We start from the raw sequence: 26,086 nt of genomic DNA, 5'->3' as shown, positions 1-26,086 counted from the left end.
ATATTTAAGTCTTTTTTACTTTAAATCTCCCCATTAACTTTCCCTTTCGGATGTGAAAGTGATACTTAACGGCACCACGTGACTTTCAGATGTAAAAGTGAAAGTGGAGGTTTGGTTTAAAAAGGTCTTAAATATTGACGTTTCTCACCAACACTTATTATATCACTTCTGAAGATAGGGATTTAACCTCTGGAGTTTTATGGATTACTTCTATGTGTCCTTTATGTGATTTTTTGAGCTACAAATGTCTGACGACCATTCACTTGCATTGCATGGACCTTCAGAGCTGTGGTATTCTTATAAAACTCCTTGTCTGTGTTCTGCAGAGGAAAGTCTCATGAGGGTGAGTAAATGATGAGAGAATTTTCATTTTTGGGTGAACTATCCCTTTAATTTAACATTTCAACAGTCAACTGTGTTTACTCTGCTAGGACATCTGTATAAATCTGAGTAATTGGCTCTGAAAAGAAAGAAAAGTTCTAGCACCATTTGTTTGCAGATGCCACTTGGTTTTGTGTGTGTCCAAGTACTTTTTGGTACCAATGTATATGTAAATCTACACCTACAATATCAACATCAGTCATGCTAACGGTGTGAATGGTAATACCTGGTATCTGCATTGTTGTAATAACCGTCGTGGTGATGATGGTGGAGGTGGTAGTCTCGTCATCCAAATCCGCAGATGATGCTGTTGCAGAGACATCACTTCTTGGAGCATAATGTTCTATCTTGATTTTTGATGCCTTTTCTTTATTAGTTACATGTTTGGCCCCATTGTTGGAAGACACAGTGATGCCCCCTGCATCTAAATGTAATTCATTGGATGTTTGAGCATCAGTGGTCAGTGATCCTGTGGTCGTGAACACAGGTGGCTCCTTGGAGCTTCTCTTTTGTGTTTCTGCTGAAGGTTCATACTGGACGCTGGACATGTGTGGCTGCGTGAGGGCAGCAGAAGATGGTGCCAGTGTGGTGGGTCTGGAAGTCGTTACATCAGAGAATGAAGGTGTGTCCTTGTGTGGGACCAGCTGAGTGGATGGATCTTGGAGGTGATGGGCTGTAGCGGATGGAATTGTGGGATGATGAGCCATCCCTCCGCTGTCCTGAAAGTACTGCTCATGGTTTTGGTGTCGGGGGTTGTAAGGCAGGAAGGGCTTATAAGGCGGATGGTGGTCGAGGCTAACAAAAGGGGGAGCAGTGGTGAACAGGGGCAGGTCTCTCTCGGGGTCCTGTGTAGTGTGGTATGTGTTGGACCCATCTTCTGCCTCCGGCTGACCTCCTTTTTGGGTGACTGCTAACCTCCCATCCATAAAAGAACCTGGAGGAGACATTCAGTTCAAGCAAAGATCATTATAAAATCTATAGTTAGTTTAGAACTTGTGTGTTCGAACATCTTCAGTCCTTTAAAAAAATATCTTTGTCTGACTGTTAACCAGAGTTATACAGGATACCATTTTAAGGGGCCATCCAAATCCTGTGTCTTGAGACACCTGGATTCTGTTCCATTTGTTGCTTAGTTTGGAACTTCAGTATCAATTTCTTAACTTTCATTCAGCATTGCAATGCAGTCCAATGAAAACCCTGAGTTTCGCAGAACAATTAAGGGTCAAGTTGGAAGGCGTCTTGTGATACCTACATTCACTGGGCTCAGATGCATGCCGTTACCATGTTGAGACAGAGTCTTTTTATACTGCTTTTTATATAGCTACTTCCACAAACAAGTTCAGCCTGAATATTAGGCTACTACAATCAGGATATATGGACTACTAAACTGTACAACTCATGATTATGGTATTACTGTAAATAATGCGATGCATTATGCAACACTATTGTTAATCTATAAAAGAACCAGGCGAAGACATTCAATTCAAGCAAAGCACATAGTCAGTTTTGAACTATAATAAAACATGTTTGCTCAAACAGCTTTAATCCTTTTAAAATATTTCACAGTCAGGCACCCTCCCTTTTGCAAACAGCAGAATTTTCTACAACATATTATTTTTCTATACCACCCAAGGAGAGGAGGACTGCTTGGATTTTATGCTGCTGATGCTTTGTGGTTCAGCCATACGTAATTGCAAAGCATTCAAACTGCAAGGTCAGAACCTCTAGCACATTAACAAAATGGAAAGGTGTCCACTAAATTGATTATGACTGGAGATTCTATGAATACACTGTGCACCACAGGGAGGAAAAAAGATAAACTCCTTCTCCGTAATTGTTCATTTGAATACTCTCTCTCCTCCCCTTGCCAATTAATGAGAACAAACCTTCATCAGGCAGTTTGTTTTAATGAGCGGTTTTAAGAATTGTAGTGGGGGAAATGGATCTCCCCACATACACCTGGTGAGAAGTAATCAGCCAGTCTTTTGGAGGCTGCCAGATCACCGGGAAAGTTTTTATTTCACAATACTTAATTTGCACCATAATAGCTCTCTCTTTCTGTTTCTCCGCTTCCGACATTGGAGCTCGCTATATTGGAAGCACATTCCCATGAGCCAATGTTTCAATAGGAATCACAAATTGTGGTGTGGAAATCAGAAATATTCAGAAGAGAAAGGATGCTATCTCAAATTGAACGGAACTGATGAACAATATTTTCTCTGTATCGAATGTGTCAGGAACAAAGTTGCACATTGTTTCTCTTAGAGGTGATGTGTGTTTTGAGAGACTGACTCCTCTTTGTGGGTAAAATCACATTGACAGCTAAAGCATTACTCTGATCCATGCAAATGACACATGAGAGGCAAAGAAAAGGGCAAGAAGCCCTTAATCTCAACCTCATCTATTAAGGATACAGTCATATGTAGACTAAATCCAAAAGTATCTTTCTACTAGAACACTTAGATGATAATTTTTTTTGCTGTGACCTTACATGATTAATTATGAAAAAACTGATGTCAAATTTAAAGGTTGTTAAATTAGACATGCTCAATGTAATGAATGTGCCAAACATTATGAAATATTTTTTAATCCATTCCACCCTGAACTTGGTGGGTCGAGCCGAACGTTTCTGAGCACAGTGATTAATGGTACTTGTGGCATTTCCATTACAACACAGTTTGGTATGATACGATTACGAACCGTTCCCAGCTCGCATTTCTCAACATGGTTAGCTAACCATATTCAGGAGAGAAAACTAATTTTTTCTCTCGATTGGTCACTTGCCCAGTCAGTAATTTAAAATCATGATTTTGCAGCACAATGGAAGAAGAAACTGTAATCGTGACAACAAGCCTAGATCGGTACAGAAAAGCATGATCCAACAATAGTAACCGCCCTGCTTGATGGAAATGCATCATGAAAGCAATGGCAATGACATGTTGTATTTTGGGACTTCCAGCTTTAAAATGGTTTAAAAAAGTGTAACTTTTTCTTTTCATGTAAATGCCACTCGCCCTCAGTGTCAAGGGAATTGTTTTTGTTGAGTCCCAAAAAAGTCCCAAAATGTTTCTTGGCAGAAAGCATTTCCATATACCTCATGCACTTCATACAACTCTTCAAGTTCATGCTCACCTAAAAAAACTTTAGTCAAGACCAAAGAGTTGCATTTTATTAAGGAAGGACAGTCAGATCTTCTGTGGGGAAGAGGTCCTGTTTGATTTGCTCCATTTGTGCTGGTAGAGTATAAACAGAATCTCAGTCTGTCTTTACTGCACAATACTGTTTTCAATGGATGGATCTGACTTTTAAATGACCATGAGTCTGATTTAGAAACTTTTACACAATGAGCGGGGGAGTGGAGGAGGTTTGTTTTACCCTCTATTGCATTTTCTCTTAACTTGGTATAGGTATGTTCACTGAACTCCTATGTAAATAGGAGCCTTCACGAGCAAAACACTACACAGAAGGAATAGCTGCAGATAACAGCTGAAGGGAAAAGTGCAATGTCAAGCAAATTTTAGACAAAAAGTTCTCCCTCTGACATAACATCTGTAAAGAAGAGCATAATTTAGAAGTCATTGTTCAGCAGATGCTTTTATCATAAGCTTTCTGAGGGGCTTGAACCAGCAATCCTCCCTAAACTAATGTACATACAGCACACAGTGTATATGACAATAACAGCGGCCAATTACATATTATAGTGCAAATGAAGCGCTTTAAATTTATCCAGTGATAGCAGCAATCTCCTGACCGTTTCCAGTTTACATGGCTCAGATCACTGCCTGCTTTTGTTACAGACTGACCGTCATGCAACATTTGTGTGTAACAGATTAATTGTTTTGATCCATACTGATTTAATAGATGCGGCAAGATCTGGGAGCTCTCCACAGGAATGCATGCTTCAAAGGAAGAAATTGCAGCATTTGTGTCAGTTTTGTGAGGTTTGTAAACTAAGAGGTAGGTTTGTGCACCGTACCGTTTGTATCATTCAGTTAATTTGTTATATTTGGTCATGCTTGGAAAAACACATTGGTTACTGTTGTAACCTGCATTCCCTAATGGAGAGAACGAGACATTGTGTCAATATAGTGACACTAGGGGTCACGCTTGGGAGCCCCAAACACCTCTGATATTTGAGAAAAGGTCAATGAGAATTGGCAAGTGGAATTTGCATGCCACTTATACAGGTATAAAAGGAGCCGGCTTGCAATCACTCATTCAGGTTTGTGCTGAGGAGACGAGGCAGAGTCCCGACCATTTCAACGGGTAGTTCAGTGTTGTGGCAAGAGGGACACAACTTCTCGTTGGCTTTTCTCAAATATCAGAAGTGTTCCTGGCTCCCAAGCGTGACCCCTAGTGTCACTATATTGACACAATGTCGAGTGAGTGAAGGATAAGGAACTGTTTTTTTTTTTTTCAAGTACCGTCAGATTTGGATCAGGAGAAGTTCTCTATTGCATGTGCAGAATAACCGAATAGTGATTTTAGTAGTATCCGTGGACACCCTACTCAGAAATTGATTACTGTGATTTTCTTTAAAGAACCAGTAAAAACAATTGGTGAATCTGTCTGAATCAAAGACATTCAGTGTCTCACTATATCAATAGGTTGATGGATGATTGTTTGGTGATTGTGAGCTCAAATACACAGGTCTCATACATCAGAGGGTTTATTGAGGTCTGCAAGTTTATTGCAGGTTTACAGGGCAGATGAAAGGGGACACTACACAAATATCTATGTTCTGCATACATACTAATGTATTTCCTCTAGGATCAAATAGAATCTGCACTTGTTCAGCCACTCTACACACTGGCGGCATCTAAATCCCTTCAAAACACACAGGGATATTGGTTCATCTCATCACCCCAAGCTTGTGTGGCAGAAGATTTGAAGAGGGTGTGTTTGACTTTGACAGTAAAGGTTGACAGGCAGCAGACCAGCACTTTTCTATGATGTTTATCCACACACCACTCAGCAAATCCTTAACTCAATTTTGCTCTGCACTGTTTGCAGTGATTAAGATATTTCTGTCTCCTTGGCAGGATGTTTCTTTTTCCTAGCCCTAAATGAGTTTTGATAACTGCTGAGTGAGGAGAGCAAAATGGGTGTGGGTATCATGTTTTTAAGAAAAAGAGACAGACAGATGGTGAGAAAGAGGGAGATGGAGAGATAGATGGAAAGAGAGGAAACCACAAGCTTCTAGGTATAGAGAACATTTTAAAAAATGCAAAAGAATGCAAGGCAAAGAATTCCCTCACCATTGTGTACAGCATCAATAATGCACCAGGGAAACAAACACATCAGCACCGCAATAAGCCTGCCGGGACCCATTCAAATAACAAGTAAAAAATTAGGCAAATAAAGGGGCAACGCTTTAAAATAAGGTTCTATTTATTAACATTAATTAACAACATTAGTTAACATGAACACTGCTTTACATAATGCATTAATAAAAATAATAATAATTTCAACAAATGCTAATACATTTTTCAAATCAAAAGATGTATTAGTTAACTTTAGTTAATGCACTATGAACTAACAATGAACAATTGTATTTATTTTAACTGGAAACTTATTGAAAAGTGTTAACAATAATTATATATTCACTTATAAACTATTAAAGACAGAACTACATACATTTTCGTAAGAGTGCAAAGCGCAGTTATACATGCTATGACCGTGCACAATGTCTTATACAATTTTCGTGAGATCACTAATATTAAGCGCAATTTTTGTGCTAGTGCAGAGCACAAGTGGGCATGGGTGGGAGTGTTTCACAAACTGTGGGTGCGTTGAAGGGTAATAAATTGGCACCAGGCGCAATTTGCTATTTCCCTGAGAAATAGTTCATTGCGCTAAGACTTATTAAAACTACATCTTATTTCAGCGCAAAGTATAAACTCAGTTCCTGTATTTGCAGTTTGGAGATTTCACCAGCAGGTGGTAATAAAGATCATGTCCAAACTCTATAAATATAGTGGAAAAACTAATTAAAACCCATTAAATCCATTTAGGGAAATTACTAAATACTGTAATAAGAAGAGCGTCCAAATTAAATTGCAATCGACCCAGTCTATCGGCACATTGCCGAACACACTTTTCCTAGACTTAGCGAAAATACCAAAACTTCATGGCCATGCCTATTGACATTGTGCTTATGATTTATGGCATAGCATTGCGCTTAGCGCTAGCGCACTTAAAATAGGGTCCACTGATTCTATACTTCTAATCAACAACTTTAAATCAGTTGTATATTTTTATATTTGTTCTACCTACATTTGTTGGTGTTGGGTGTCTCACCACAAGCGCTGGCATATTGAGATCAAATGACCAGCCAAATATTACTCGCTTTATCTCAATAATTGAGCGAAATTAGACACTATCACTTGCCGTATAAATTAATAATGGCTAAAAGCAAATAGCGCATTTTTACAAGACATTGGTAAATTATAACTTACTATTGTAACTTAAGTTACTATTGTAACCTCCATTCCCGAGGGAAGGAACGAGATGTTGTGTCAAATGAAGTGACACAAGGGGTCTTCCTGGGACGCCAAACGTACCTCTGAACCTGAGAAAAGGTCAATGTCAAGTTGGAAGACAGGATTTGCATGCCCCGCCCCGGACATAAGGGTATAAAGGGAAGCGTGGCAGCGAGTGCCAGTCAGGATGTTGCACTGAGGAGCCGAAAATAAGGAACGGCCATTTACAGTGGTAGGTCTAGTGCTGTGGCAGGAGGGACACAATGTCTCATTCCTTCCCTCGGGGAACGGAGGTTACAAAAGTAATCATGACATTCCCCTTCTGTCACTCACTCGACGTTGTGTTGAATGAAGTGACACAAGGGGTCCCATGTAAAAAACGCCACGCACGACCGTGTTACGTGAACTGTCGAGACAGGTGCAAGCAGGCTACTGCGTGCTAGAGGCAACTGTGTCGGCTGCACATAGCCCTCCCCAATGCCCCCAAAGTGGTGTCACATACAGACCTCAGGTTCCCCGCACCCTTGGGGGGGGTACAGGCGCTACATGACTAGCATGGGAGCTACATGACTGGCATGGGAGCAAGCCCGGCAGCCACGCCTTTTCTCTCACTATGTCTCTCATGTGAAGCGGCTGGGAATATCTTAACGCTATGAAATGCATCGGGGAAGGCGCTCTTTCCCGGTCCTATTCTTTCAAGACCCTGCATAGGCCACATCCTGCCCAGTCTAGGTGGAGGTAACATGTAGCAAACACGCCACGAAGGTTGTGAAGCCATATGTGGGAAATGGCGCGGTGGTAGGTCCAGCCCAATGAGAGGGGACTCTACAAGCACTGCGACCGGGGCAGCGGGGCTGTCCAAGGGAAACACGGGTCCGCCGACAGAGGATATACATCACAGGGAGTTTGCCTGAAAAGGGAACTAAGCCCGTGGAGCCCGACCCCAGTACAGAGCACCTGTGACTCGTAGTGGGTCTGGCCGCGAATTGCTCCACTGAATTCGCAGGCCAGAAGGCTAGGGAGGAGAACATCCATGGAGTAACGCTTAGAGGCTAACCTGGGATAGAAGGCACACTGGATCAACATGGTGAAGGGTGCTGTGTGCAAGCGGAACACCCGGTCGGTTGTGCCGCGTTACCGAGTTCCGAGCTCTCTCTTCCTTTCTCTTTCTATCTATCTCTCTCTACCTTCTTCTTTCAGCCAATGTCAGGAGTCAAAACAAGGGGAAACACAAAGGTTGACACTGAGTGATGGGGAACTGCCTCAAGAGAGGCACTTTGATGTTTATCATTGAGCATTTCAAAAATTGTAACTAAAAATGGGCTTATCTTGAACAAACCCCAGAATTCTAAATAAATGGAGCTAATTACATTTCTGAGCATTTTCTTTTCGTGGAGGAATGGTTTTTAGAAAGGACTAAAAGCACTATTTGTCCCAACATTTTCTCTACTGAATAAATAAAGATCGGACTACAGTTGTTGTTGTTTTCCAAAATAATAAAAAAAGCTATTTATTTCATGTATAAAAATAAACAATTCCATAAAGGCTTTTCAGAACATAGAGAAAACATGAGCCCTATTAAATGTTATAACAAACTCGTTTTATTTTAATCTGTGTTAACATTTAAAAAGAAGTTGGGCTGGGACATATCGAATGGCTTTTCATTTCTTTCTTTCTTTCTTTCTTTCTTTCTTTCTTTCTTTCTTTCTTTCTTTCTTTCTTTCTTTCTTTTTTTAAATTGCCAATAGCCTTTGGCTCACATCACAGCTGTGAAAAATAAATAGCTTATTTACTAAGTATGAGACAAGTCACAACAATTTTTGGTCTGTTTTCTGAAAGTATGTCAATATTTAGGAGTACACTTGCATATATACAAATAGGCACAAATAGTAACAAAACTCACATTTTCATAATGTAGGTTATTTAAGGATATGTCCTACTGATTTAGATCCATGTATAAGTAAATGCATCTGTTTACATCTGTTTACACCCACCCACACACACACACATACAAAACAACTCTCTTTATCCTCAGAGGAAGCTTGAAAAAAAAAATTTAATTCCAGTTCTGATGAGCCTTTTCAGAGAGCATGAGGGAAATTAGGGGGAGTAGTGAAATGAGGGGGCTTCATCACCCACTAAATTGATTTTCTTTGATTCGTGTCTTCCCCACTCACAGTTCACCACATACACTCCACAGACACAATGCTTCATAATGAATCTATTTGAATGACAGCGAGCTGGCCATGTGCAGCTAGCAGACTCCAATTATATGGAGAGAGCATGCACGCACTGAAAGGCTGGGAGCTGAGTAATCGCTTCCACAGCATTTGGTTCATACACACTGTGTGGTCATCACACACAAAAACTGTATTTTTTTAACTCCATTTTCACACACACAATATACTGTAGCGTCTCTTAAAAAGCACTTAACTATAATATCTGTCTTACCATGCCCAAGTAGTTACAATTTAAAATAATTTCTCAAATATATGAATGTATTTATAGTTTCTTAACATATGTACTTTAGACAAAAACATGACCTAAATGTCAAAACACATCACTTCATTCCAATTTCTTAAAGTAAGCATATTATACTGTGGGTGATCAAACTGTCTTTCACACAGCACCATCATTTGCACACATTTATAACAAACATTGAAACTGAACGTCATGGAAGTAGAACACTCTGGATAACACATCACCATTCTAAAGTAATGCCAGCAAAGCATACATCTAGAAACCCATACACACAAACACACACAAAATAAACCCACATGCACAGATATTTTAATTAACAATGACAATGTAAATGTTTTTCAGTGTGGCACCAGCCTGACAAATCCTGCAGCATTGCTCTGACACGTTCCAACACCATTCATTATCTTCAGCCCCGTCACACATAATTCAAAGGCCCTTTTGAAACTTCAAGCTGGCTGAGAAAGTGTTCTCTTTTAGCCCTATTCTGTCACAATAGAGAGCAATCCAAGTTACCAGACAAAGCACACTGAGTTGGTTTGACATCTCTCACAATTCATCAAAAATAACAAAGGCCATTTTCAGTACCTACAATGCACAAAGAAGGCACACAGTCTCCCAATACAAATAAAATATGATGATAAAGTAATCAGTGCATTAAAAGGTCTAAGAAAACACATCCTCCATAGCATTCTACTGGGTGCCTGATGTCTACACTGAGACTAGGAAGGTGAAAAATAACTTGTCTGTCAATGGCATTCCCTAGACTCAGTTTGGGTATTTTCTGTTTTCTTCTGTTAGCACTGTGACTGCTCCAGTAGTTTACATCAGATTGCTTTAAAATTGTGATGAAACAAGCTGTTTTTTAAAGCTGCTTTCATGTCTGCCTTGAGAAGGACCTTTTGTGAATTGGGCAATGAAATAATGTGTTGTTGGATGCATGTTGAAAGTAATAGTGATTGCTGAGTCTCTCAAGTAACTGAGTGTATCTGAATCATTGCATTCTGATGGAAGTAAAGCAAGCACAAGATTCTTCCCAAGGCTCTTTGAAAATCTAATAGTAAACATTATGGAAACTGTGTGTATCCTAGGCCACGTCCACACTAATATGTTTTCATTTGAAAACTAATCTTTTTCTCTTCCATCCACACTGAGATGGCGTTTTTGTCAGGAAAACTGAGCTTTTTGAAAATGCTCTCTCAATTGGATAAATTTGAAAATGCTGTCTTCACACTGCAGTGTGAACTAGGAAAATGGACATATCTAAAAACAATAACGTCTTTGTTGTCATGTGGCGCAGTCATGTCATCCATTCAACTAGAGCATTCAAGATGGAGACTCATGTTATAGTAGCACTGTTCACATTGCATTCCTTCAAAGGCAATAGGATGTTTACTTGGAAATGGTGTTTAGCAACAGAACACGAGGACAATTGCTTTTCAGTTTTTTCGCATGAGCAATAAGGGAATTTAAGCGTTTTCATATGTTTCAGTGTAGACAAGCAACATTTAGAAAATGTTTGGAAAGAGCAGTGTGGAAGGAGTGCATTTTGAAAATGAAAACTTTGTTGTATCCATATTAATGTAGATGTAGTCCTAATTGCTTGATCACTGCATGATCACTGCATTGTTTTAATACACAGAGGTGTGAAACAAGGATGTCTGTAATTCCTGGAGAAAGCTTTAAACAGTATTAGAATTATTATTATTCTCAATGGCGCGTATCCACCCTCATGTTTTTCCCGAGCTGTATGGCTTTCTGGGGATACATTTTGAAGAATTCCATTTAAAGAAAATGTATGGTGAATGGTGAATATTTGTCGAAAACATTCTGCCTAACATTTCCATTTGTCTTTTACAGAAGACAGAAATGTCATAGGTTTTGGAGCAACATTAGTGTAAAAAAATTATGACATAATTTTCCATTTTGAGTGAAATATAAAGAGCACCCAAACCCCCAAACCCTATTTTTTATATATATCTACTATTATATAATGAAATATTTTGGTTTTTAATTATTCTTGCAAAAAAAATACAAATACAAATAACTTTTCATCAGCATACAAATCTTTTGAATGACCACTTTTTATACTTTCAGTGATCACCAATGGAGAATAATTCTTCCAGATGGTGTAGTTAGGACATCTACCAGCAGAAGCTAACAGGCTAAACTTTGATGGTTTGAAACTTAGATATTTTATTTGTTTGTTATTATGAATTTATTCTACAAAGAACTAAACCTTTTTGAATTATAAGCCATTGTGACACAGCCAAGGTTTACCATGTAGCACAAGTATGGATACATCTCATATCTTTCAGCTATAAATCAACACTGGCAGCCAGAAGTTTGGAATAATGTACAGATTTTGCACTTATGGAAAGAAATTGGTATTTTTTATTCACCAAAGTGGCATTCAATTGATCACAATGTATAGTCAGGACATTAATAACACGAAAAATTACTATTACAATTTGAAGAAAATTTTCATAACTAATTCAAATAGTTCTCATAAAAAATCCTCCACGTGCAGCAATGACAGCTTTACAGATCCTTAATATTCTAGCTGTCAGTTTGTCCAGATACTCAGGTGACGTTTCACTCCACACACCTGTAGCACTTTTAGCACAACACATAGATGTGCTGTCTTGTTGGGCACTTCTCACACATTTTACAGTCTAGCTGATCCCACAAATGCTCAATGGGGTGAAGATCCATAACACTCTTTTCCAATTATCTGTTGTCCAATGTCTGTTTCTTTGCCCACGCTAACCTTTTCTTTTTGTCTGTCCTTGTTTGAGTCAGTTATCCATTGTCTTTGAAGACTGTAGTGTACACCTTTGTATGAAATTTTCAGTTTTTTGGGGGCAATTTCAAATTTGACTGATGAGTTTCTAGAGAACGAAGTTTCTTTTTTTGCCATTTTTGACCTAATATCGATCTTAAGACATGCCAGTCTGTTGCATACTGTGGCAACTCAAAAACAAACACAAAGACAATGTTAAGCTTCATTTCACAAACCAGTTAGCTTTCAACTGTGTTTGATATAATGGCAAGTGATTTTCTATTACCAAATTAGCAATTTAGCATGATTACTCAAGGATAATGTGTTGAGTGATGACTGCTGGAAATTTGGCCTGTCTATATTTTATCAAAAATGACTTTTTTTCAAATAGTGATGGTGCTGTTTTTTTACACCAGTAATGTAGCAAACAGCAAAATCTGTAAATGTTTCCAAACTTTTTGCCGCCAGTTTATATGTATCACAGCTCTCAAGACTCCCTTGTTCTCTGTCTTGATCCATGATTTAGAGTCACATACACTACTGACAATCACTCTGTTCTTTGACTGTCACTCTCCCTTGTGTCTTCACGAGATATCTATAAGTTCACTTGTGTGCTACATCTGAGGCTAAATGCTGTGCCATCTGGCACAGAACAGCAGTGCTGGCCCCTCCAGTCCTGTTCACCCATCCTTTCTTCCATTTTGCACAGCACAGTGGAAAGGGCACTATCACATCTCCATAATGACCAGAGACAAAGAACAAGAAGGGCAGACCAATGCAAGGACACCTGCTATCAGTGGCAGCTTATCGACCAGCAGCCAAGAGCAGCCAGTGATGCACTCAGGCAGGCATCACCTATTCTCTCCCAGTGGAGAAACGGAGAGAGCGAAAGAGAGAAAGAGAGAGATACAGCACTACTCTGCCAAAGTATTGATTGCCTTCCCTTTACTTTGTGGAAAGAAAATTAACAAACCAGTGTGAAGAGTCAAAGTCAACTGTCATGGTATAAAGTGACAAATGGTGTTAAGCAGAAATGTGCAATTTGGACATTTTCAACCAATTTAATAAAATACTATAAGCAGATTCTATTATTTTGTTACTTATTCACTACTTTAAATTTTTGTCATCTGTTCATCATTTTGCTTTTGAAATAATTATTTTGAATTAAAAAAGTACAAATCACAAAACTACAAATATTGCTGTAGTAATATTCAGTCATTTCCAATGTGGATTACCAATTGGATGTGTTTGGTGTTATAGAAAAACACAGTACTTAGACTTCACACTCGATTGTAACACTTACAACACAATACAATGAACAAACAATGAACATGGTGAAACAATAAAATGATTAGATTTTTTGGTCTGCATAACAGGCTACAAGAAATACACAATAAATGAACAAATAACGAATCAGAACATTCTAACAGGATTAATATTTTGCATCTTCTAATAAAGCCCACTTGTGTCACTCAAAGAACATAAATTATTTACAAAACTCAGAAAACCTCAGAAGTTCAGTTGTCTGTCTAAGAACATAAGCCTAAAGTTTGTTATTTCATCAGAAAAGTGGGAAAGTTTTTCTTTACAAAAATAAGCTTTTTAGCTTTTCGGAGCTTATCTTGGCTAAATCTGTTGGATAATTACCAAAATGTTACCAAAAATCTTGGTTACTGCTTTAAATGAGTTGTTTTAGACTCCGTTTACACTTGGTATTAAGATGCATTTTTGGTGATCTCATCACTTGTGGTCAGCGCTAAATTCAGGTCTAAACGGTGTCTTAAACATCTTGTGATCAAATAATAAAAATCACATACAAATGTGGTCAAAAACGCATGTGATCGCATCACATCTGAGGTGTAAATTCGAATTCGCCCTGTATGCATACCGGCAGCAGCGAAGCGCCACTGCTCACCCATCAATCTACCACTGCAAAACAAGACGGGAGTTCATTCAGGATTTTTCTGAGGAGCCGGAAATGGTCCGGCCACAACAGTGGCTCGGCTCAGCGACGTGGCAGGGGAGACACAACGTCTCGTTCCCTCCATCAGGGAACGGAGGTTACATACGTAACCTAGACGTTCCCCTTCTGTCGCTCTCTCCACGTTGTGTCAGAGAAGCGACACTAGGGGTCCACTTATAAAAGCGCCACGCGCTGAGCCGTGTATGTGAACTGCTGATACAGGAGCGAGCAGGTATCTTTACGTGCAGGACGACCAACTGTATCAGGCTGCACGTACCCTTCCCCAATGCCCCATTTAAGCCATCAGGATTCCTTATCCTTACCCTGGAGGGGGGAACAAGGTGCTGGCCGCCAACCTGGGAACGGGCCAAGCCTGGCCGGGCCTCTTTTCTCTCTATGTTTCTCGCATAGAGCAACTTAGGCCGGGGCCCTTACACGCATTGAGGAAAGGGGGTCTTAGCCCTTATTCAGGGCGGAGAAGACCCTGCGGAGGCCATGCCTACCCGAGAGGGGAGGCAAGTTTAAGTGGCAAAACCATCAGCGGCCTGACTTAGGGCCTATGTGGAAAAGTCGGTGCGGTGGTGGATCCAGCCTATAGAGGGGGGAACATACAGCACGGCAAACGAGGCAGCCATGACTGCCTAAGGGAAGCACGGGAGTCCACTCGCCAGAGGGGACAGAACCGTGGCGTTACACACAGGGGGAGTCCGAAGGAGGCCTTACCTGTGGAGCACCTATACCAGTGCATGGTAGCTTGTGTTACCCGCAGTGGCTTGGGTCGGCGAGTTCCTCCGCTGAACTGCGACCCACGAGGGCTAGGGAGGAATCAACCAGTGTCCCAAACCTGAGATCTCCTGGGAATGAAGGCGCACTGTTTCCCCTGGTTAGGGGGAAGGGCGCTAGATGCAAGCGATTCACCCGGTCAGATCGTGGGCGTGCCACCGAGTTCTACGGGCTCGGTACCTGAGAGAACACGGGACGATACTGACTCAACTCGGAGATTGTAGAATCTCGCGAAAGTGTTCGGTGTTGCCCAGCCCGCTGCTCTACAAATGTCTGCCAGGGCAGTGCCCCTAGCCAGTGCCCATGAGGACGCAACACTCCTGGTGGAGTGGGCTCGGACCCGCAAAGGGGGGGGCACGGCCTGGGTGTGATAAGCCAGGGAAATGGCGTCGTCAACCCAGTGGGCGAGTCTCTGCTTGGAGACAGCATTCCCTTTCTGCTGTCCCCCAAAGCAGACGAAGAGCTGCTCAGAGCGTCTAGTGCTCTGTGTGCGGTCCAGGTAGATATGTAAGGCACGTACTGGACACAGCAGTGAAAGGGCTGGATCTGCCTCCTCCCAGGGCAGCGCTTGCAGGTTCACTACCTGATCCCTGAAGGGTGTGGTAGGAACCTTGGGCACATTAGGATCACAAACGTGTCTGCCGGACCGAACTCCAGGCAAGCGTCGCTAACAGAGAACGCATGCAGGTCCCCGACCCTCTTGATGGAAGCGAGCGCGATCAGCAGGGCGGTCTTGAGAGAGAGGGCCCTGAGTCCAACTGAGTCAAGTGGCTTGAAGGGGGGTCTCTGGAGTCCCGTAAGGATGACCGAGAGATCCCAGGAGGGGAACAGGTTAGGCCGGGAGGGAGCTATCCTCCGGGCACCTTTTAGGAACCTGACGATTAAGTCGTGCTTACCAAGAGACTTTCCGTCTACCGTGTTGTGGTGGGCCGCGACAGCAGCGACATACACCTTGAGGGTGGAGGGGGACAGCCTCCTCTCCAGCCTCTCCTGAAGAAACACGAGCACTGACCTAACTGCGCACTTCTGCGGGTCTTCGGCTCGGGAAGAACACCAGTCCGCGAACAGACGCCACTTTAGGGCATAAAGATGCCTGGTAGAGGGGGCTCTGGCTTGATTGATTATATCTACGACACAAGATGGTAGACCGGCTAGATCTTCCGCATCCCGTCCAGGGGCCAGACGTGGAGGTTCCAGAGGTCTGGGTGCGGGTGCCAGAGCGTGCCCCGTCCCTGAGAAAGAAGGTCCTTCCTCAGGGGAATTCGCCAGGGAGGGGCTGTCGTGAGGAGTGTGAGGTCCGAAAACCAAGTCCAGGTAGGCCAGTAGGGGGCTACCAGAGTGACTTGCTCCTCGTCCTCCCTGACCTTGCATAGCACCTGTGCAAGAAGGCTCACTGGGGGAAATGCATACTTGCGCAGCCCCGTGGGCCAGCTGTGTGCCAGCGCATCTGCCCCGAGGGGAGCCTCTGTCCGGACATACCAGAGTGGGCAGTGGGAGGTTTCTTGGGAGGCAAACAGGTCTACCCGGGCCTTGCCGAACCAGTCCCAAATCAGCTGGACCGACTGGGGGTGGAGTCTCCACTCTCCGCCAGGCAAGCTTTGTCTTGACAGCACGTCCACCATCACATTGAGGTTGCCGGGGATGTGAGTGGCGCGCAGTGACTCCAGTCGCTGCTGACTCCATAGGAGGAGACGACGGGCGAGCTGTGACATGTGGAGGGAGCGTACTCCGCCTTGGCGGTTTATGTAGGCTACGACCGTGGTGCTGTCTGTCCTGACTAAGACGTGTTTGTGCCGAATTAACGGAAGAAACTTCTGCAGGGCCAGAAAAACAGCCAGCAGCTCTAGGCAGTTGATGTGCCAGCGCAGCGGGCCTCGGTTCCACCGGCCTGAAGCTGCGCGCCTGTTGCACACGGCGCCCCAACCCAATTTGGAGGCGTCGGTCGTGACCAGAACGCGTCGGGACACCTGCTGCAAGGGTACTCCAGCCCTTAGAAAGCAAAGGTCTGTCCAGGGTTTGAAGGTCTGGCGGCAGGCAGAGGTAACATTTACGTTGTGCGTGCCGCGGCGCCATGCTCGTCTCGGGACTCGAGTCCGGAGCCAGTGCTGAAGTGGTCTCATATGCATCGACCCCAGCGGCGCGGCCACCGCGGAGGATGCCATATGCCCCAGGAGCTGTTGGAAACGTTTTAGCGGGACCACGGCACCTGGCTTGAAGGAAGCGAGACATTTCAGCACTGACTGAGCACGCTCGTTGGAGAGACGTGCTGTCATTGAGACAGCCGGGGAGAGCTTGCTCTTTTCCCAGTTGACCTGAAGCCCCAAACGGCTAGGTGCCTGAGCACCTGGTCTCTGTGTGCGCATAGTAACTCTCGAGAGTGAGCCAGTATGAGCCAGTCGTCGAGGTAATTGAGTATGCGTATGCCGGCTACTCGGAGCGGGGCAAGAGCTGCCTCTGCGACTTTCGTGAAGACGCGAGGGGACAGAGACAGGCCGAAGGGGAGGACTTTGTACTGATATGCCTGACCGTCGAACGCGAACCGTAGGAAGGGTCGATGTCGAGGGCAAATTGAGACGTGGAAGTACGCGTCCTTCAGGTCTACCGCTGCGAACCAATCTAGATGCCGGACGCCAGATAGAATTTGTTTCTGGGTGAGCATTTTGAACGGGAGTTTGGACAAGGTCCGATTGAAAACTCGCAGGTCCAAGATCGGTCGTAAGCCGCCGTCCTTTGATAGAAGGGAGGCGATTTCTTCGCGCAGGGAATGGGCATGTTGGCCGTGTACTGCGGAAAAATGTACGCCCACGAAGGGGGGGCGGAGACCTGGCAAACTGAATTGCGTAACCGAGTCGAATGGTCCGGTGCAGCCAACGGGTTGGGCAGTGAAAGCCACGCCTCTAAACTCCGTGCTAGGGGCACCAAAGGGACGGGTTTTTTGGGCGTACCCGGCGGGGCTTCGCAGCGGTGCGGAACAGGTAACGTGGCGTCGGGAGGCAACGTGGCATCCCGAGGCTCTGGTGCTGAGAATAAACTCAAAGCACTTACCTTGCTCCGCGCACCCGGCAGGGGGCGGGTTCGTGACTGAGGAGGAGGTCTGATGCTGGCGTCCTCTGGACTCGTCTGAACCGGCCGGCCGGGGAACAGTAGTGGGGCTGAAGGCGGGGACACCGCGTCCATGGAGCCAGGACTGTTCAGGTCTGAAAGCAGAGTGCCGTGAGAACGGCATTTGCGGGCCATATGCCCCAGAGACAAAGGAAATAGCTCTTTTATTGAGAATTTGGGTACCGCAGCCCCCGTTAAGGGGTGCGGCAAATGAAAAACAAAGGATTCTCTTCCGGCCCTCCACCGTGGGACGGAGCGGTCTTACCACCTCCGAGCTAACTTATTGGACTCTGGGTGCGTTGTCTCAGGAGCGCCTGGGAGCCTTCCGGGTCCTCGAGGGGTCCGTGAGACAGGGGCGGCGCTTCCCGCGGTTTGCTCAACGCTGGGGCTGAGAGCTGGGCCCGGGTTGAGGCGGAGCAGGAGCTTGTCTTCTGGTCAGCGGGAGGACGCCCTCGGCGAGCAGACGGGGCATGGGCCGTGGCGGCAGGCTTGCGGCGAGGCATGATGTGAGAGATGGCCTCCGTCTGCTTCTTTACCGTGGAGAACTGCTGGGCAAAGTCCTCGACGGTGTCGCCGAAGAGGCCGAACTGGGAGACAGGGGCGTTGAGGAAGAGAGTCTTGTCGGCTTCACGCATCTCGACCATGTTCAGCCACAGTTGACATTCCTGGACCACTAGCGTGGCCATCGCCTGCCCGAGCGCTTGCGCTGTGACCTTCGTTGCTCTCAGGGTGAGGTCGGTCGCTGAGCGCAGTTCCTGCAGCGTGTCGGGATCAGGGCCACCCCTGTGCATGTTGCGAAGTGCCTTGGCTTGGTGGACCTGCAGGAGAGCCATGGCATGCAGGGCGGAAGCGGCGCGTCCAGTGGCGCTGTAGGCCTTCGCTGTCAGCGAGGAGGTTGCTCTACAGGTCCGGGAAGGGAGTACGGGGCGACCTCGCCAGGTGGTATGGGTACCGGGGCATAGATGGATCGCAACCGCCCTATCCACCTGGGGAATCGCCGCGTACCCTTGGCGCGCTCCGCCATCGAGGGTGGTGAGGGTGGACGAGCCTGTGGTGGTGTGACAAGTGGAGAGGGGTGCTCTCCACGAAGACGTCAGCTCGTCATGCACTTCCGGGAAAAACGGAACCGGGGGGGGCGAGGCTGTGAGCGGCACGCAGACCCCAGGAACCAGTCATCCAGCCGTGATGGCTGTGGGGAGGATGGAGGGTTCCATTCCAAGCCCACGCTGTTGGCTGCCCGGGAAAGCATGTCGGACATCTTTGCATCAGCCTCAGCCTGGGCGTGCAAGCCCGAAGGCGGCAGCCCAGGGGAGTCCTCTGCATCAGATGCCGTGCCCTCCGATGTCGCGGTGAGCTCATCGGCTTCCATCGCAAGAGGGTCAGCTGACTTGCTGTGAGGCGAGTCGCCGCCGCCTCGAGCACGGACGGGAATCAACGAGCGTGCTGGGGCGCGGGTGGTCCGAGGGGGCGTACCCGGCGGAGCTGCACCCGCAGCCATCCCCAAATCGCCTCCATCGCCAGCCGCATCGTCCTCAATCCCGTGGGAAGAAGGAGCAATACGGGGGGCGGCTGGAGTGGCTTGCTCACGGTTGTAAGCAAGCCGCGACCGCAACGTTGTCATGGTCATGTTCTCGCAGTGAGAACTTGAACCATCCACAAACGCAGCCTCGGTGTGATCGCTACCCAGACACACGAGACAGCGCCTGTGGCCGCCGGAAGCGGAGAGCACTCTACCGCGATCCAGAAACAACACAAGGGCGGAAGGGCATCTTTATAAAGACGCGTCCTTAAAAGGACGCTCAACGCCGCTGTGTTTTGCTCTTTTAGAGGAAATTACTCTTTTAAATAAAATCACTCTTTTAGGGAAAAAACTCGTGAGAGTTTTTAAATCTGCACTGTCGATGCCCAGGGGCAGGAATGCACAGCCGTGCAAACAGGAGAAAGCTGCTGTTGTGCGCCGTGGAATCCAACAGTTATGCAGCAGAGGGATGACAGGAACTCGGTGTGTAGTATGCAGCAGTTGCAGACACGACCATCGGCTCCGAAGAAATTTTCTGAATGAACTCCCGTATTTGCGCCGCTTAAATACCCGTATGTCCGGGGGCGGGACATGCAAATACTGGTTGCCAACTCTCATTGGCCTTTTTTCGTAGTTCAGAGGTGAATATTGGCGCTCAAGAGAGACCCCTAGTGTCGCTTCTCTGACACAACGTGGAGAGAGCGACAGAAGGGGAACTGTATACACAAGCATGAAAACTTCACAGATCAACATGCATTATGAGAACCATGAACATCTGTAGCTCAGGTTAATAGAGGTATTCCACAAAAAAAAAAAAAAAGAAGACAATTCTGCTTGAAATGTTGCTTTTGTGCTTGGATTAAATTTCAGATGTATCTGGGAGAAACACTGACACAGTGATTGATGTATGTTGTCATGAAACAGAGTCTCTCCCCTCCAAATCCAAACACAAGTGGTCACAGGAGACGCATTTAGCCAACCAGGTGTAAACAGCGATGTGTCTAGAGTTAATCCTCCGTCTTGTTTTGGTGGCAAATTGAATCTGAGATGCTGAAAGTCTTAACCGCATTACCCCCACAGCAAAACACTCATTTAAAATAGTGTTTTTGCTGTCCTTTTTTGAAATGTTGAAGTAGCTCCACACTGCAGACATTTTCATTGCCTTCTGCAAATTTCTAGCTTCAAAGTGTATGCATGTAGGACAGCGCCTCGACTGGTTGAATGATAATGTCTTCTACATCAAAATTTTACAGACGCAAATGTTCAAATGCTTTAATTTTTCCAGATTTCATTCATGGTACAGTATATTAGAAACAATTTTATAGTTTTTGGACTTTTTAAAAAAAATAAATATACCTAATAAATTATTACTACAGGCAATTGCTGACATGTTAACAAGTCGCTTTGGAAAAAAAGTGTCTGCTTACTCATTAAATTACTCATTATAGAAATGTAAATATAATTAATTATTCAATTAATATCTTTTTTTTTTTATACATGTGTGCATTAAGGAAGAAAATGGTAAATGTTTGAGTTAGTGACTCTCACCAGTTCCAGTCTTTGTGAGCCCTCCTAAAAACAAACAGCTTAAAAGGTGGTATGCGGGTCTTAGTCTAGTTTATGGTCTCACAGCCTTGTTAAACTAGTTTTCAGCTGGTCAGCCAGCAGGTTTTCCAGGTTGACCAGATGACCAAGTGACCAAAAACAGACCAGCTAAACAGACCAGCCAAACAGCTTGGACAGTTTAGAGGACAAGCTAACCACATTCCATTCACACCAAACACACTTTTTTTTGCATTATCCACATTGTTTCTCATTTGTTTCCCTAAGTAAACATGTGCTAGATGGATGAACACATCTCGAGACACCTGCTTTCTGTTCTATTTGTTGTGCTGCTTATTGTTTTTTAACGCAAGAATGTGTTCTGTCTGAACGGCCCACTAAACTTTTTTAATTTTGCAACAGGGCAGACTTTTCACAGGCATTTTAACATCATTATGAAGCTAGTAACATTATAGTCATCAATGCCAACCTAGAGTAGACACATCTAGCAGACTAAAATCGCAACTGATGCAACAAAGGAACCAGAATATAAGATATCAGCATCAGACATCATTTTGAGGTACAAGCCCTCAATATGTCACATTATGTCACACAGCTGCCTTGATGAGATCATGGTGAAAATTTGATGTGCAACCTAAATAGGCATAAACAAACTGTCAAGGAGTTGAAGAGTCTGGCTGAGCTCACTGACCTGATAAAAACGCAAACCATAGCTGTCCTCACAGCACTAATCAAAACCAATGTTCAAGCCAAATCTATGCCCTTGCTCTTGCACACACCTCTGTCAATGAGCATCATTAGCATACAAGACAAATAACTCTTTCTGAGAAAGCTTAAAGGGAAAAGAGAAAAGAGCCTGACTCAGTGCGGCTGAATGTAGGTATGGATGGGGTAACAGACGGAAAATGGGATTTGCTCTGGTGGTGCATAATTTAAAAAATAAGCCCTCTAGAGTTGGCCATGAGGGCCTAAGAGGGGTTTGTAGGAGTCAATCCAGCAATTTTCGAATGTAGAAACTGGATGATCAGTACAGCATTTTAATGCACAGATCCAGTCAAGTTAAAGTTTTTAAGAATAAAGTACAACCAAAAGCAGACTTGTCTCCTTCTGGTTTATTGTCTAATTTATGTGTTTCATCGATATGATATATCTGTTTCATCCTTCACTTCACCAATCACCAATTTAATATTTCAAAAATTCAAGAATTTGAACATGCTTTTTATATTCTTTAAAGTTCAAGTTCATTTAAACAGACAATCCAACTCTTCCTAGGACATAAATTCATTTACTCATCCTCATGTCAAACCCATATGACTGTCTTTCTTCTGTTGATGCTAGGCATAAAAACCATTCACTTTAATTGTATAGAAAAAGATGCCTGTGAATGGTGCCAGAGACTGTCAATCAATAATATTGTGACTGTTTGTGTTCCATGTCAAAGTCATATGGTTTGGGAACAACATGAGGAGTAAATAATGACAGATTTTTCATTTTTTGGTCAAACTATGCCTTTAATAACAAAGATGCCCTATTTACACCCCCTGACCAATCAAAGGATGAGCATAAAAACAAACCAAACATCAATGATTAATGGCCCCCTTTCATTCTAACAAAAAAAACTTCATCCCAATTCAATCAGCTATTGTGTCTCCTTATACACCTAAGAGAATTTTGTTCCAATTCATGTTGACCCTTCCTGAAACACAGGTCTTCAGTCTTCCTGTTTAATAACAGCCTTTTGTTTGGATGCAGAAAACATTCACCCTTGAGCAACAGATTAGCAATGCTGAGTCTTTGTGGGGCTGTACAAAGACAGAGCAATTAAGGCTCTTCTTCCCTTAACAAGCTTTAATCCAGACATACTTTCATTTAATTTCATCTTTATTTGCCAGTGCCAGCAAGACTGAGAGATACTCCCCTGTGTTTTATATACACTGCCAATTGGGAGTCACTGCTCTCGGCATCCAATCCTTGTCATCTGTGTGCTCAGGAATTTATTGCATTGCATTAAACAGAGGAATCTGATGTCTAATAAAGTTTTTCCACATGTAACTGCCATAATAATTACAGTACTTGTTTTAAAGCCAATGGTCTGAATTTTGTTAACATGGTATGCTACCATTTTAATTAACAAATGAAACATCTTTAATTGTAATTATCATTAACTATTGTTTTAAGATGTGTGTAATTTTTTTATGTTAAAAATCTTGTGTCTCTATTATGCTATTAAAATACATTCATCTGCTAGTTTGTGCAGCCCATTCCAGGCTGACAAAGCGACACTGGTTCAACTAATGGCGTTAGTGTGGGGCAGGACTTTCTGTATGTATAACCAATGGAAGATGGGGGACTTTTTATTGAATCCATTTGATGATGCTAGTGGTGCAGACATTACACACTATCTCCTGCTCCTCAGTCTCCTGTGACTCAGATTTTTATCCTGAGAAAAAGACCTCTTTTAGAGTCATATTTATCCAAGTACAAATTAACTGAGCAATGTTATCCACACAACATGATCACACGGGAAGTCAGAATGTTGGCTCTGAATGTTCCAGTACCTTGTACAAGTTACTGACAAGCAGCATCTCCCTTCAAACATTTTTGCATCGGTTCAAATGTGTTTACCTTCCCCTGTGGGGCAACTGGAAGCACATTGTGTCAGTTGAGTGGGAGATCCAGGTTATTTTCCCACACTGAAAAAGAATGTAATAATTTTTTCAATGCATCTGATACAGAAAAGATGCACCCCTGTGAGAGAAAATAGAAAGCTCCCACAGGAGGCGTTCGTAACTATTCATCTTACTTGAGCATGAACAGCAGTCAAAGTGCGAACTGTCAATTAATGCAGGTTGGACTCACTGATTTGAATTAATTTAAATTAGAAGCCAGAATTGCAGCCTACCTTGTTGCTTTTGTAACCTGATGTAATGGACATTAAGCCATACATTTTGTTTTCTACAAAAAAATATTCAATGCTAATAACAAAAGATCTGGGGCTTCAGCCTTATCAGCCAGGGTCTAGCTACACCACTGATTACATGTACATATTAGTTTTTATACATTTTAGGCAATAGTTTTAAAATGCCAGCAGGTGTCAAAGATTCTGAATTGGGTTTAAACAGCATTCACTATATTTCTACACAAAAGGTTTCCACAAAACACTAGCAGCATTTCAATGGAATGTTGGAACACTTTGCCATTGAAAACAGGCTAATCAGCCTCTTCAGGCAATACACAGGAGGAGACGTTGAATGGCATTAGACTCTAATTTCCAGCCATCATTATCTCATTACTCTGAGAAGGCAAAACAGAAAAACAAGACCCAATTTCTCTTCAAACCAGGGATAGGAATGCAGACCGCAACACTGTCTGCACTCGAATAGTTCTGCAATTTCCTTGGATTTTGTATCCGAATATGTTAAACTTGTCAAGAATGAAAAAATATAAATATAAAATAAAATGTATATTTTATTACTTTCTCCTATCCCATTCTATTATGCAGTGGCAATTATAGGGTAAGCTAACTGTATGTTGATTTCCCCAAAATTGTAAACTGTGTGGCTCTCTTGCACTTTTAGCATTAGCTCCACCAATGGTGACAGTTTGGGGCAGGATTATCTGTTTGATTGGCCAATGGCAGGCAGGGGAGCATTTGGGAAAGAATGAAAAATTATTGTTTTTTCAATTACATCTGGTGAAGCAAGCGGTGCAAAAATGTCACTTTATTTCCTGCCGCATGCATTTAAAAAAAACACTGATACACAGCATCTATAACATGATGAGTAATGAGAATGTCTACTCTGCTTTCTTTTTCAAAGGGCATTGGATTTTGCCAGGTGGCTAGTCTGTGCCACCTGACGCCATGTTGTCTCAGTCAGCACATTCATTTCGCTTCAATAACAGCTGCTAAAACAACATTTTACACTTGGTGCCTCTAGGTGCCACGAGCATGGCTCATCGGGGACTGACAAATAACTGCATCCTAATGGTTCCAATGTGCTCATCTCACACAACCTTTTGTTAATGCCAGAAAACCATCTCCTAAATACACATTAGCATGATGCATTCCATCGCCACTGCTACCCTTCAGGCCTGCCAAAGATCCATCCCCATGGAATAGCTTTAACTGCTGCCGCTAATATTGATGTCCTTCTAAAAATCATCTTCAAGCTGGGTGCCGAAGAGATGACAAACAATAAATGCCACAATAGAAAAGGATGGTTCTTTAAGGGATAGTTCAGCCAAAAATGAAAATTCTTTCATCATTTACTCACATCATGTTGTTTCAAACCATGACTTATCATCATATACGTAAATAGTTTTGTGGATCCACTTCCTCTGCTCTGTTTCTTTCACAGTCCAGTGGCCAGGTCACAGAGATCAGCCATCTACCTCATATGGGTATCTTTCTTATGCTTCATTCATTGGCTCTGTAAAAGTTAATGAGTTTATTCGGAGAGGGCTGCCAAAACAGCATTTATGTTTTAATCAGGATTAACAGTGGCATGGGCTCCTGCACTGATTTTTTATTAATCGCTCTCTTTACACTTCATTACTCTCTCCTTGGCTTCCTCTCAGAAACTCATTCCACCACCCAAACTCAAAACAGAGATATTTGTTAGAGGGCTCGAGAGGATACAGAGCTTTGCACTTACAAGTCCATTTAGAACAATCTCTCATCTGGGATGATGGTTTCCCATCTCAGAAACGAAGCCCTATTTGACTATATTAGGGCCATGAGGCAAAAAAGTAAATTATCTGAGCTTAATAGAGAGATAACCAATAGAAGATAGGGGAAGTGTTTAGACAACATGTTTAAGAACAGTCATAAACATTTTGGGGGCCTGGGTAGCTCAGCGAGTACTGACGCTGACTACCCACCCTGGAGTCGCGAGTTCTCTGCTGTAATGTGCTCAAAAAGCCATGTGACAAGATGCGCGGATTGACCGTCTCAGACACGGAGGCAACTGGGATTCCTCATCCACCACCCAGATTGAGGCGAGTCATTACGCCACCACGAAGACTTAGAGTGC

The 26,086-nt window shown here is 43.5% G+C and overlaps 1 protein-coding gene across 1 annotated transcript in view; it reads right to left on the bottom strand.

Moving 5' to 3' along the window:
• Positions 1-26,086, bottom strand: part of LOC127632213 (seizure protein 6 homolog) — a 346,945-nt gene that overhangs the window by 180,227 nt on the left and 140,632 nt on the right. The window contains exon 2 of the mRNA XM_052110822.1: positions 608-1,315. Coding sequence (XP_051966782.1) covers positions 608-1,315 — 708 coding nt within the window. The remainder of the gene's footprint in view (positions 1-607; positions 1,316-26,086) is intronic.

The sequence above is a fragment of the Xyrauchen texanus genome, chromosome 38 (assembly GCF_025860055.1).
Source record: "Xyrauchen texanus isolate HMW12.3.18 chromosome 38, RBS_HiC_50CHRs, whole genome shotgun sequence".
NCBI lineage: Eukaryota > Metazoa > Chordata > Actinopteri > Cypriniformes > Catostomidae > Xyrauchen > Xyrauchen texanus.
This window is presented reverse-complemented; position numbering and strand designations above follow the sequence as displayed.